The sequence below is a fragment of the Cherax quadricarinatus genome, chromosome 1 (assembly GCF_038502225.1).
Source record: "Cherax quadricarinatus isolate ZL_2023a chromosome 1, ASM3850222v1, whole genome shotgun sequence".
In the NCBI taxonomy this organism is placed as follows: Eukaryota; Metazoa; Arthropoda; class Malacostraca; order Decapoda; family Parastacidae; genus Cherax; species Cherax quadricarinatus.
This window is the reverse complement of record NC_091292.1, coordinates 89,084,530-89,099,562: the sequence shown is the minus strand read 5'-3', so window position 1 is coordinate 89,099,562 and position 15,033 is coordinate 89,084,530. Positions and strand designations below refer to the sequence as shown.

Genomic DNA, 15,033 nt, shown 5'->3' with positions numbered 1-15,033 from the left:
TATTAATGAAGCAATTCCTCATTAGACTTAAAGTCTAATATACCCCTCTGAATAGCAGGTAAACATGCTTCCATTATGTTGAAGCAAATTACATGAATCACACCAACCACTGACACTCAATTGTCTGGGAAACTGGACTGGAGAAATCTTTATGGTGCTACCAGTGAGGAAGCATTAGTTAAGTCATAATTCAGAGATAGAAGCAGGTTACTTGATAACAAGTGATTCAGGTGGAAATGACTACAGAAAATCTTGAATATTATTGAATGTTGGTCCTCATTGGAACTTGGGCATTGTTGTTTAACATACAACTTAAATACCTATATAACCTATGTATACAATAGATACTTATTGCTTATGCAAAATGTTATTACGGTAGATATTAACAAAATAATATCCTTGTTTTGGCTTCAGTACTTTGTCAGGTCCAATCAAGCTAATATTTGAGTCAGCCCGTCTGGCCAATCTCTGTATAGATAATGGTAAAAGTAATCACAGCAAACATAAACAAAGACATGCTAATTCCATTTCTGCCAATAATATAATGTTAGATTCTGCTGTGTAATGTTGGGTTACATTAGGTTATGTTGCATTTAACGAGATTTTTTTTCCATTTGCCAAGCAAACTTAAAATTAGCCTCTTTAAACTGGAATTTATCACCATAATATGCTGAGGACCAACATTCAGCTAATATTATCAGAGATTTTAATGTATATTAACACAAGTGCTCGAAGCAAAACAATCATAGATGTATAAGCCAAGATGCCATCTGCCCCAAAAAAATAAAGATAGACACATATCTACACTTCAGAAGACAGACTTCAGAAAAAGACACTTGAGCAGCAAATGGAAAAGTAGTTTTAATAAAGTTTCCAGTTGCAGCTTTTGTGTCTTTATCAACAATAACTTGTCATATTCCCATGCCATCTACTTTTACAAAATGACATTTGTAAAACCACAATTTTCCAGTTACATACAGGTACACACATTTTCATTAATTTATGAGTTTATTTGTACTGTGTATATCAGCCCATCAAAATTTTATTTTAATACAAGTTATTATTTTTGAGTCATTACAATTCCCTATTTATAGTAATATGCTGCATAATGTAAGATATGATTTTATCGCATTATTTTCTGGTTTTGATGTGATGCAGGTGTATATTAATATAATGTGAATCAATTAAAATCCAAATTTATACCCTTGTATTGTTAACCTCTATATATATAATTCTTGCATGATGTAAACTATTTTGCTATTGGTTTAAGGATTCAACTGAATATTATGCTTAGGTATTGCCTTGCTTTATAAAAAGTTTTATTTGTCATTATATTATCACTTGGTATTGAATCAGAAATGTATTTAGTTAATAGACAAACATGCTAATAATTAAAACTTTTGATATAAGTGTGTAAGTTATGTAAATGTTAACAGCATTACTGTAACTGCTGAAAATGATACTCTACATTTTTGGGACTCTCACCAAGTTTTTTGTGTGGTTTTGTTATTTCGGTTTTAGTAAGTCAGTAGATCACTAGGTTGGATTCATATAGTAAATTTTGAAGACCGAACATGAAAAGAGGTTATTTTAATATTGTATATACATACATATAGTACATAATTGACTTGGAATTGTTACATACCTTCAGCTGGTTCAAAATTTGTTTATGCTTGTAGCCTGGCATGTCCCAAGACTTCCCGGTGATTGCCTCATCAGGTAAATCTGATAACAGACTAGAAGGCAAATAGAAAAACTCAAAACAAGTCATTAATATGGTGGCTTTTATAACAGCTACACTGTCTATGAAGAGATTAAGTAACAAGGAGTGCATGGAGATTACAGGCCATGGATTCAACAAGGACAGGGATGAATAGGGTTTTGTGGTTGTCATCCTGAATAGGGAGAAATGAGGACAAACCAGGCAATGTTCTTCACAGCAGACTGCCATGGGGTCATGGACAGATACAGCAACACTCATGAAACAAGGGCAGAAAAGAAGTTGAGCAGTTGGGACAAGAAAACCAAACAAGTCGAAAACAAATGCTAAAAGTTCTACATAAATCAACATCTTCCCTCAAGCCATGACATCAAACTGCATATGCCTGTGTTCAGCAGATAGGTGTAAATGTAAGAGTTGTATATCTGTTGATTACTCTGTACCCATTATTTGGGACTCCCAGAGGTAAACATTGATGCACCAACAGAAATGGAGACAATAAAGCATAGTAGGGAAAGTCATATTTAACCAAACAACAAAGGAAGTATTCGGATGATCTCACTCTGGGTTTGGTATTGAAGGAGTTACATTACATTGAAAGTATACACCAATAGCCATGGACTAGAGTTATCGATATTAGGGCACTTTATTGTTGTGTAACACTACTGATCATGCAATGCAACATACAGCCACATTGGAGTCAGTGGTTGGGAAAAAAAAGCAAAATAGGTTTACTTTCTTCACAGCATTAGTTACCAACCCTTAAAATAATCAAAGTTAACCTTCCCTTTCTTGAATAAAATTTAATTACTGTACCCTGAATTCCACAGGTGCTATATGACTCACACAAGTTTAATGCTTCTCTATGAATGTAATATTAATTAGCTGTCAAACTCTACAAAGCACAAGTTGGCTCACCTGGAATATGCATCATTCTCTTAGGTGATTTCCCTTTTCCATCATTTAACTATTTTGCTTGGGTATGTCATTTCAGTAAAGAGCTTTGACACTGGAGAGATGATGATGACCATACTGTTATGTCTAAGAACAACAATCTCTGGGTTCCCCAACATGGGTCAGCTTGACAAGCAAGCTGTATTGATTATGTCATAAGAGTGGCAGCAGTCAGTGGGTTCACTTCAGTAGTACTATTTTTTTAAGGCTATTAATCCGTCAGTGATCACTTGTTTCTCAATTGATTTTAATTTAGAGCATGTTTTCATAATACAAATTCATGAACTATATCAACTGACCAAATAAAAGCTTTGGCTCAGACAGCTCTAACTTTATCTTTCACACTTTATGTTTGTTGCTTAATACTGTATTAAATTTAGTTTACCAATATATTGATAAATTATCTCTAATAAAGCTATTGCTAGAGTAAAGGTTTGTAATGAGTTGACCCTTCAAGTGATGCAAGTGAGGGGGCTCTTGATTCAAGGAACTGGACTTATCCTCCTGCTCCTTCAATCAAACTTGAATGCCTTATTCCCCAGGAGCTATATGACCCCTATGAGTTTAGCATTTCCCCTGATTAAAATAGAAACAAAGGAACTCGGAAAGGATAACAGCTCTTGCCTTGTAAAATACTTGTAGATATATGTACCTCTCATCCTTAATAATGTAGTTAATAGAAGGTAACTATTATCAGTTAATGGAAAATTATTCTCAGTTAATGGAGAGTGATTGTCAGTGGAAGGCAACTATTCTTTGTTACATAATGGGGGGTAACTAGTTCAATAATGGGGATAAATGTTCTTAGTTAAATAATAGGGGTAACTATTCTTAGTTAAATAATCTGGTAACTATTCTTAGTTAATGGTTTAAAGACTCTCATACTTAATGGAGAAAATTTCTTCTTAGTTACTGAATTGCAACTTTTCTACTCTAGATTTTACACACTTCTTGTTGATAATTTGAAGGTTTTCCCTTTCTTTGTTTTTTCAAAAGAAATTCATAGTTATAATTAAGTTTACCTTTTTGTGTAATATGCTGCATTGAGCCACAATAATAATATAGGTATATATATATATATGCTCGTGTGGTTTGAACCAGTCTTGTAATATTTCATACAAGACTTGAGGTCAACATAAGAAGAGGAATATGTACAAATCTACAGTTTTATTATGCCATGAAGAATGTAATGGGAACATGATGTGAATTAGAGGTTGAAGAAGTTAGTTGCACAAGTTACATGAGGTAGACACAGGTGTTGAGGTACAGGTACAGTATTGCTGATTATAGTTGTTGATCGTGTCGGTGTTTCATTGCAGTGGATCCACGGCGGCAACAGCAGTGCCCCATCTGCTACAAGTGGCTGAGCAAGAGGACCCACTTACCCACACACATTCGTGACCAGCACTCTTCTACTACAACGTACCAGCACAAGTGTGACGTCTGCAACAAACATTATCGCACACGCAATGCTTTAGCCAACCACAAGAGTCTTCAGCATCGAGGAAAACTTCCCCACCAACAAGTACAACAGCAACAGCAGCGTCAGCAGCAGCTGGCACACCATCAGGAGGGGATTCACATGCACAACAGCAAGGGGACACTGAGCTTAGCATCACAACCACAGTGTTCAACTAGTGCTACATCCCTCACCTCTCCTACTTATCTTACTACACCCAGCAGCACCTCCCACACACAGCAGAGAGTAACTCACAATCAGATGATACCCTCAGACCAACCTCTCACCACTACCCAGTACCCGAGCCCTCACAAAACAAATCCCGTCCAACAAAATACATTTACACATTCTAATATGAGACATTCCACACCAACTACTAGATAACTAACATCTAATTAGCATCTAGTGAGGGGTAGCAGTCAAGCACACCCTTTCATTAAGGAGTTCTTACCTTTACCTTTTATATATGAAACCTAATTGAGAAAAATAATAGATTTCATAGCCCAAAGACAATCTCCCTCACATATAAACTTTTTTTTAATTTATAAGCATGTATTGAGGCACTTTCATGAAGGGAATATTTGAATTGCACATTATAATGAAGGCATGTGGTTATGTTGATGGAGGGTGTTTCCCGGTGTTAGAATCATGTGTAGTAAGGCTTGGAAGTTTGGGATGATCAAAATCACTCATTCGGATACTCACATTACAACCACATCTCCATCACCTCAAACTTCACTGGTAACCCCATGAGATCAGCCTTATCAGACATTTGGCTTTCTCCTTAGTTTTTAGAGTTAAAGTATATTTTCAAAAACCATTAATATTCACTAATTTCACATCCCTTTGTCTGTGGATTCATTCATGTCTGCAAAATGTTTTTTTTTTCTCACATCCACCAGGAGAGATACAGTACTTCATTATACATATTAAAGTTATGCAATAATTTTGTACCCAAACAATGTGGTTGAAAGTAGCAGGCAAACTCATTGCTGAAGTACTTTATACTGTACAGTACTTGGTTATACATACATGCACTCATTATTCTTTGTCACACACTCATTAGGCTTCATCATAAACTTATACTTTCTCATACACACCCATGACTGGTCATACAGATACACTTGTTTTACTAGGTCATCGCACACATTACTTGTACATACTTGGTCACACATGTTACACTTGTTATAAGCACATAACATTATACATGGTCATGCACACATTCATTGACAAAAGTTAGTTCAATATAAAAAGTGTTAGAAGCAGTATTACTAAGATAATATTAGAGGGGCATTACCAGGAAACAACTTTTCATTAGGATTGTGTACAACCTGGAAACAGTGCATTCAGTCTCTCCTCTTTGTAACCAAGAACATTAACTCTCAATTTGCTAACAACAGAGTACATAAAATTTTATGTCTAGTTCTGTAATCCAAACTATATTTTGTATTATTTTCATCTGAATCTTGTAAGAAACATGAGATTAATATTAATGATCAATGTAAAGACCCCTCTAAGTCTCCCTGGTGCTTTTTTCCTCTGTCTCACTTTCCACATTTTTTCACAGTCTTATGAGACAAAACAAAGTCATTGAGTGAGGAAAGTAGTAAGTAGGATTTACTTTGGTTTATCTATTTATTTTGTATGTGTAAATCACCTTTGCAGCTGGTGAAAAGGGGGGAGGGAAGCTCTAACCTTCCACAGAAGTATTCTCTCCTTGCCTTCTCTCCCATCAAAAAATTTATATAAAAAAAAAGAAGAAAAAAAGGGACAGTTTTGTGTGTATGAGTGTGTTTAGTGAAGGGGCTCCCTTCCACTATTCGTCTTCCCCAGAGTGTGTAACTCTGCTAGTCATCATGTTGGCTTTTGACACTACCACCTTGCCTCACCCCTCTCTCACCCAAAACAAAAACCTCTGTAACAAGAATTTTTATAATACCTGTTGGATCCTACTGAACACATTTAATGTTAACTTTTTGAATAATGTATATACAGTATATATTATATGAAGTGGTAAATAATGTAAATAAATAGATATTGATTATTAGTGTGGAGTTTGTGTATCCTTAGATTATATAATTGCATGTCTGCAATTTTTTTTATGACTGTTTCAGGAACTTAAATGAGGCTGAACTGGCTCCAAGGACACTACCACAATTGATCCTTACTCAACAAGATTAATTTTTTCCTATAGTATGTAAAGGTGAAATGTACAGTGAAAAAAAAAAATACTGAAGATGGGACACTACAAGCATAGCTCTGCTCCTGTAACCACAAATAGGTAACTGCAGCATACAGTAACAGGAAACTGCATTTACAACCTCCCTATCACTGCTTGCAATACTGTATTCCTTTTTGTTTTTATATTTAACCTGTAAACAGTCCAAACATATATATACGTTCTTACCGCTAGTGCCCCAAACGAAAATATACGTTTTATTTTTCCTACCTCCAAATTTGGCACGATTGGCCTGAGATGCCTGGTCAGCATAGAATGGGTCTTAACACTCGGTGTGCACCATATTAAAAAAATCTGGGACCATTTAGTACCTTGTGGGAGCGCCAGTTATATTGAGTGCCAGCTGGAGCAAACAGTGGGGCAAACACCAAGGATTCACTGATGTAATGTCATATTAACACTCCCCTTTTAAGAGGAAAGTGATGTTAACCCCAAGTTTAGGGTCTTTCTGTCTGTCTCTGTTTCTGTCCATCTCTGTCTCTGTCTATCTGTCACTGTCTCACAGGTACACACAAATACAATTATACGTAGTGTAAATTACCTAGGATAGCCTAAAAAATCTGAAGTGCTATACTGCGCATGTAGGTATATTGCATAAAAATACCTGTTGGTTCACAGTAGCTCTCTCTGAGACAGACAGAGAGACAAGCAGAGAGACTGAAAGAGACAAGCAGAGAAATAAGACAGAGACAGATAATCAGAGATATGAGCTCATCAAATGTCATCCCTTATCTCTACACCCTTGCTGGCACCCATCAAATGACATAGCTTATCTCCACTTATCTCTGCACTATCTCATCTATGCACCCTCCCTGGAGCCCATTAAATGTCATCTCATATCTGATTTTATCACTGCCCTCCCAGATGCTTGTCACTGAACACTTGTCTTACACATTGCTTCAAGGGAATTTCTTCTTCTTCTTCTTCTTCTTCTTCTTCTTCTTCTTCTTCTTCTTCTTCTTCTTCTTCTTCTTCTTCTTCTTCTTCTTCTTCTTCTTCTTCTTCTTCTTCTTCTTCTTCTTCTTCTTCTTCTTCTTCTTCTTCTTCTTCTTCTTCTTCTTCTTCTTCTTCTTCTTCTTCTTCTTCTTCTTCTTCTTCTTCTTCTTCTTCTTCTTCTTCTTTACTCCTGTGTATCCAAAACATTTCTGGGACCTATAAATACTTTGTATATATTCCTAGACAATAGTAAATGACCAAGGCAGGTGTAAATGTCCACCTGTCAATGTGTTTGTGACAATTTTAGTACAATTTCAGTACCTAATATTGGTGTCAGCACAAAGATTGGTTATGAAATGACAAGAACTGCAATAAGTTGTAATTATCAGAACATAAAAATTATATAAAATAATATAAAAATGAGAAAAAATGGTATATCAGCAACACTTCTGCAAGCGGCAGGACTCTATGTTGCCATCAGGTGAGCATTAAGTGCCAACTTTGCAGCCTCATATCTCAGTAAGTACTGACCCTAATTTCTTTATTTTAATCCTATAACACTTAGAAAATATGCTCTTTATTTTCATTTAAAAAATTTTTTTTTTTATTTTTCAAAATATTCAGGGCACTGGGGTAGTGAACGTATAAATACTTTTGGACCGTTTACGGGTTAATAAATAATATTTGTTGTGTATTCTGTATTTAGTGTACTATAGTTTATTAAATATAAATTTCTGATATTGTACTACTGTATTTTAATTTATTTCACCTTATCATCCATCTTCCTTTTCATATCATTCATTCAATTGTGTATTGCCAGAAGTGTGCTGATATTCTTGGCCCTCCTTCACAGTGCTGGCACTACCCTTCCCACCTTTAGGGCTCCAGTTCACTTAACTTGTTTCTTTAATTCCCTTCATAAATGTTACCTTTCTTACACTCCAACAGCATGTCAGTTAAAAACAGTTTGTCTCAATTTCCTTCGGTCTACACACACCTGATGGATGCTCAAACCCTCCTTAGCACTCAGAACCTCTTTTTCCCTCCAGCCATTCCTGTGACAATCTATTATTCCTCCTGCCTTCAATCCCCAGATTTATGCACCCTCTTTCCCATCCTATCCCTCTCTATCCTCTTTAAATACCCTCCAAAAAAATAATGAAAATGAATAAGTTTCCTCCTTTGGGTTGCCATATATTAATACACAGTTACTGATGTAAAAAAATTTTTACTTATTTTAAAAATTAATTCATTAAAATATATTAGCATCAATTATATTGTTTCTAATACTGTATTCATTTATGCACTTTGTTTTAATGTATTTTATTCTACTAGCTGTTGTGTGTACTGTATGTCATTGATGTCCAGGTTGTTAAACTTTTTGGAATATGTATACTGTATACAGTACTTAGTAGTCTCAAGATGGGGTTATGGTTTTTATATTCATGGCTGTGATGTAAATTTGTTTAATTTTGTATTCATAAATATTTGTAATATTGATATTTTTAATATTTATTAATTTATTTTTAATATTTATTAATTTATTTTTGCAATTTATATATTTATTTTGATATTCATTTATTTATGTGCTGTAAAGGGAAAACAGTGACTTGAGATTATTTGCTTAATTTTAAACTAACTATAAACAGTCTTTGTTGACCTCATTGATCTGTAGGTATTGGATATCTGTAACATACAAAGGAGCATAAATTTAATACACCACATGTCCAACATCTACAATACAGTGGACCCCTGGATTTTGTCTGGCGTGGAAGTTGTGCAATTCGGATTTTGACCACTTTCTTCGGTGAAATTTTACCCCAAGATTTGTACATCTGTTTGGAAATTGTCCGTACCAGACGTGTCCGCCTGGGCCACTCGTACGTTTGTGACTCACTCTTGGGCACAGTAAATGCCTTATTTTACATTAATATAGACATTTTCATTAATCCATCTATGATATTTTCTTCAAAATTATATAAGAAACACGTTACATAGCATATAAACATGCCTTTGTTACTCGTTCACTAAGAGTATCCCTTTAGTCTTAACCCTTTGACTGTTTTCGACGTATAAATACGTCTTACGAGCCAATGTTTCTGACGTATATATACTCAATAATTCTAGCGGCTTCAAATCAAGTGGGAGAAAGCTGGTAGGCCCACATGTGAGAGAATGGGTCTGTGTGGTCAGTGTGCACCACATAAAAAAAATCCTGCAGCACACATTGCGTAATGAGAAAAAAAAAACTCTGATCGTTTTTTTGGAATAAAACGCCGACTTTGAGGTGTATTTTCGTATAGTATTTATCGTTGTATTCGCGTTTTCATGGTCTTAGGTGATAAAATGGAAAACATATTACAGAAATAGAGATGATTTTCATTACTTTTACGATGAAAACGACCTTGAAACTGAGCTCAAAGTAGCAGAAATGTTCGATTTTTACCAATGTTCAAGAGTACATAAATCACACCACACGTCCAATACACGTCAACTGGAGAGTCTAATATTCTTTCACTAGTGCACTGATATTATTTATACCATTTTTACAATAATGCAGTCGTCTGCATAACAGTAAATTTTGTATTTTTTTGTATGAATAAAAAATCAAAATAGAAAGCAATAATAATATAAGAGGGGCCTAGAGATGTGACTAATGAACAGAGCATATGTTATTTTAGTGCCACAAATGTCTACCTTGTTTATTCTGGACCCTATTTTGAAATTGGCATCTTTTTTATTTTGCGTGAAATTGGCCAAATTGCCAATTTCTGACCACCATATTGGGTAGTCCAAATTAGAAAATGGGAGGTTTCTTGTACTCAGCTGATAGATAAAATGGAGTTCTAAAGAAATAGCTATGAGTTTGGTCAACTGGAACAATGGAATTGGCTGAAAATTGGGCTCAAAGTCGGCGAAATCGCCGATACGCATATGTCGCCGAGACCGCTAACTTCGCGGGAGCATAATTCCACGAGTTTTCGACCAAATTTCGAACTTTTGGTGTCATTACCATCGGGAAAAGATTCTCTATCATTTCATAAGAAAAAATAATTTTTTTTTTTTTTCAAAAATTGAGCGACATAGAATGACAGTTTCAGAGAGGGGCCTGAAACAGTCAAAGGGTTAATGCAGTAGTAATAATACTCATACATAATAATAATCTCTCTCGGGCACATTAAATGTCTTATTTTACATTAATATAGACATTTTCATTAATCCATCTATGATATTTTCTTCAAAATTATATAAGAAACACATTAAATAGCATACAAACATGCAGTGTTTATATGCTATGTATGTTTAATAATAATCACTCTTTGGCACATTAAATGTCTTATTTTACGTTAATATAAACATTTTCATTAATCCATCTATGATATTTTCTTCAAAATTATATAAAAAACACATTACATAGCATATAAATATGCAGTGTTTATATGCTATGGATGGGAGGTAGTCAGTGGAGGGAAAACATAAGGTTTTCTCTGGTCCAGCATTGGAGAAAACATGTATGAATCTGCGTTGGCCCAGTCACTGCCCTTAATACATAACGCTTTTGTTTACAATTCTTGGCATGAATTATTCATTACTTCTCCCTTTGTTTATGGTGGCATCCAAAGGTAGTTGTCAGAAACAATTAAACTCAATGAACATGGTATGTCGATGGTAATAATATGGCTCTGGGCCGCAGTGTAGGTAGCCGGTAGGTGTAGCCCAGGCGGGTTACACCTACCGGTTACCTACACTGACTTCCCACAAATAAATGCTTCTTGCCTCTCACCCTACATTAAGACTATGTACAAATATTTTAAGGTAAGTAATGAATACACTGTGTATGTATATATACTTTTTATTGTGTTTTTTATGCCTATTTCTATTACTAACTTAATTTATTCTCTGTTAATATTTTTGGGTGTCTGGAATGGATTAATTGGATTTACATTATTTCTTATGGGAAATACTACTTTGGTTTTCATCCATTTCGGATTTCGACCGACCTTCTGGAACGGATTAAGGACGAAAACCAGGGGTCCACTGTATTCATCCCCTTCTATGGTAAACCTTCTAGCTGCTGAATATTTATGTAAATTTTTACAGGCTAAGAGCTGTTATCCTACCTCAGCTGATTTTCAAAGCCTAGCTCTAGCTGTTGTATACTACCCACCAGGATGCCACTGACTAATACCCAGGTAGTGTACCTCTTTACTGTTTGGCTATAAGGAGATTTGTCCATATGTCCCATCCTATCCAGGAATTGAACCCAGACCATTGTGATCTAAATAATCTAGCCCCTGATCTACATAGATGTTCAAGTCTTCAAATGGTATTTACCATGCTTGAACAATATTGGAAAAATTATAGCAAACATGTGACCAGTATTGAAGGTTATTCTATCCTTGCATGCAAGCTAGGATTGGGACCAAGCTTGGTCAATTAGGCTGTTCATGTTGCAGCCTGCAGGCCTCCATAACCATCACACCTTAGTTGATAAGGCACTTGCAGAAGATAGTTGTCCAGGTTCCAGCTGAAAACTTGTACAGTATTACTGTTTTGGTAATATTTTTTATATGTATGCTGATATTAGGTTGAAGAATCTTGGACCACAAATGTTAACACTGTTCTCTGTTTGTATGTATGGCACTCCTGCCTCTCACTGAGCTTATTCTATACTTTCTCCCATATTTTTTACTCGAGTAAGTTGTTTTAGCAGTGTATAGATGGAGTACCAGGCCCTCAAATATATTCCATGTATATATTATCAGATATCTCTGTCTCTCTCTTCTCAGTTCTGGAGAGAGCTAAGTGCTTTTACCTTTTCTCAGTGGTTTAGAGTGCACTATTTATTCTATGAAGGCAGTATATGACCTTTGTTCATTTTGCAGCTCTGCTATCTCTCCTGACCTGAAAGTCACTGTGAGCACAGAACATTATTTAAGTTCTGAGCATGCCATGGATTTGAAGAGCATCATCATAGCTGTTAACTAAGAACTGCAGTACAGTTATCATGTTGACAACTGAAGGTATGCCACAACATGGCATTGCTTAACTGCTTTATAGTGGCTCAGTAACAAATGTTAAGCTTTTGCAGTTGAACATGACATCATTCCAAAGACTGGCAAGCTTAATGAATATTCTTTCAACTTTGTAATGCACTCCATCTATCTGGGGTCACATCAACAGCAATGACAGAAGAGATGATACTGTGCAGATATAAATAATTCAAATAACTTAATGATATAGGTAACTCCTTGATCAGAAGTTATGTCAGTTTAAAGCTTACTACTATTCTTTATGTAGACTATTGCAATACATTGTGAAGAAGATGTCTTCTAATGTCTTTAAGCAAACTGATGGTCAGTAACACTGACATTCTTAATGATGACACACTTGGTAAGTTTCATTGTTAATATTGCAAAAGGTAGTGTTCTGCAACTGTTCCAAACTAAGGCACAGTGACGACTATCTACTCTCTGAAATACTAGTATATAGGGAATGGCAAAATAAGAGATGCGTGCCCCAACTCTTCTGCATGTAAGCCAATATCTTGTGGGTTTAGTGCTTCCCCAAAAATATAACAGTAATATTAATATTCAAATGGGTTTCCTGTAGGGATGTAGCTTTTAGGATTGGTTTCTGCGTTCATTTTTGTATATAAGACATATCTTCCCTTCAAGGGAGATGCCCTCATGCAGGTGAAGGGTTCTTGATGGTATTAGCAAGCAGGGTTGCAAGTTAAACACACTACTGCATGCAGTAGGTTTTATTGTGGGCTCCCAAAATGTGTGTGGTATGCATGCAAAACCCACACCAGCCCTTTAGGCTGATGACAGAGAGATGGGACCTCCTTGTCTGTCTACTCTAGGGTCTGGTGCATGAGTGAGACAGCAGCAGGTGAGCTACCATGAGCTCTACTGAAGTTTCTTTGCTAGAGGGAAGGGCAGGTGCCCAGTATGGTTCAGCCAAATTGACAAGGTAGGGAGGGGCTTACAATTGAATCTATTCTCTTCTTTCTCACATTAACCCTCTGACTGTCACAGGCCCCTTTCTGAAACTGTCATTCTATGTCGGTAAATTTTTGGAAAAAAAAAAAATTATTTTTTCTTATGGAATGATAATCTTTTCCTGATGGTAATGACACCAAAAGTACGAAATTTGGTGGGAAACTCAAGGAATTACGCTCCCGCGAAGTTAGCAGTTTCTGCAACATATACGCATCAGCAATTTCACCGACTTTGAGCCCTGTTTTTGGCCAATTCCATTGTTCCAGTTGACCAAACTCATAGCTATTTCTTTAGAACTCCATTTTTTCTATCAGTTGAGTACAAGAAACGCCCATTTACCGATTTGAACTACCCAATAAAGTGGTCAGAAATTGGCAATTTGGCCAATTTCACGCAAATTAAAAAAGATGCCAGTTTCAAAATAGGGTCCAGAATAAACAATGTAGACATTCTTGGCACTAAAATAACATATCCTCTGTTCATTAGTCATGTCTCTAGGCCCCTCTTATATTACTATTGTTTTCTATTTTGATTTTTTATTCATACAAAAAAATACAAAATTTACTGTTATGCAGACTACTGCATTATTGTAAAAATGGTATAAATAATATCAGTGCACTAGTGAAAGAATATCAGACTCCTCAGTTGAAGTGTATTGGACGTGTGGTGTAATTTGCTTACTCCTGAACATTGGTAAAAATCAAACATTTCTGCTACTTTGAGCTCAATTAAAAGGTCGTTTTCATCGTGAAAGTAATCAAAATCATCTCTATTTCTGTAATATGTTTTCCATTTTAACATCTGAGACCATGAAAACGAGAATACAACGATAAATACTATACGAAAATATACCTCAAAGTTGGCGTTTGAATCCCCAAAAACGGTCAGTTTTTTTTTTTCTCATTACACACTGCGTGCTGCAGGATTTTTTTTATGTGGTGCACACTGACGACACAGATTCATTCTCTCACATGTAGGCCTACCAGCTTTCTCCTGCTTGATTTGAAGTTGCTAGAATTTACCCGTATAAATACGTCAGAAACAGTGGCGCATAAGACGTATATATACGACCGAAACAGTCAAAGGATTAAACATGATCTCCTCCCATTTCCCAGGTGCTGTATAACCTCCGTGAGTTTAGCACCCCTCCATGAATATTATAAGGCATCCCCTTTCTTAGTCAAGCAACATTCCTAATTGAATTATGTTACCCAAGACTGGACAAGCGTATGTGCACAGACTTTGGGTTATACACTAGTTAATAATGAAAATATTAATTGGCGAGCATGTACAGTAACCTTTCCTGGGTTTATATTCAATATCATGAGACTTCATAATTTAGTATTCAGGAAAAATTTAAAGTATGTACTCTATATCATATTTGTTATTTCTCTCATCTTATTTTCTTTCACACCTAAGGGTTCTACAGGGATTAAATATGAGAGTTCTTAGTAGCATTTTATCTCCAAGGGAGGTGCCTTGATGCCAGTGAAGGGCTCTCAATCCAAGGAATTGGATTTATTCTCCCTGTGAATCAAAACTGAATGCCACCCATTCCCCAGACACTATATAAGCACTGGGTTTAGTGCTTTCCCTTGACTACATTGGAAAAAAAATAGCATTTTTTAAGCCAATAGCTCTCAACTAACCTTATCTCATTTTAATCTTGATTTTAAAGCTAATGTGTATTTAATATTAAGCAGTACACATGAAGGTTACA

The 15,033-nt window shown here is 35.6% G+C and overlaps 1 protein-coding gene across 1 annotated transcript in view; it reads left to right on the top strand.

The window, feature by feature from the left end:
* LOC128689409 (protein abrupt) overlaps positions 1-6,180 on the top strand; it is a 503,752-nt gene extending 497,572 nt beyond the window's left edge. The window contains exon 6 of the mRNA XM_070083616.1: positions 3,994-6,180. Coding sequence (XP_069939717.1) covers positions 3,994-4,517 — 524 coding nt within the window. The 3' untranslated portion in view covers positions 4,518-6,180. The remainder of the gene's footprint in view (positions 1-3,993) is intronic.
* Positions 6,181-15,033: the final 8,853 nt, after the last annotated feature.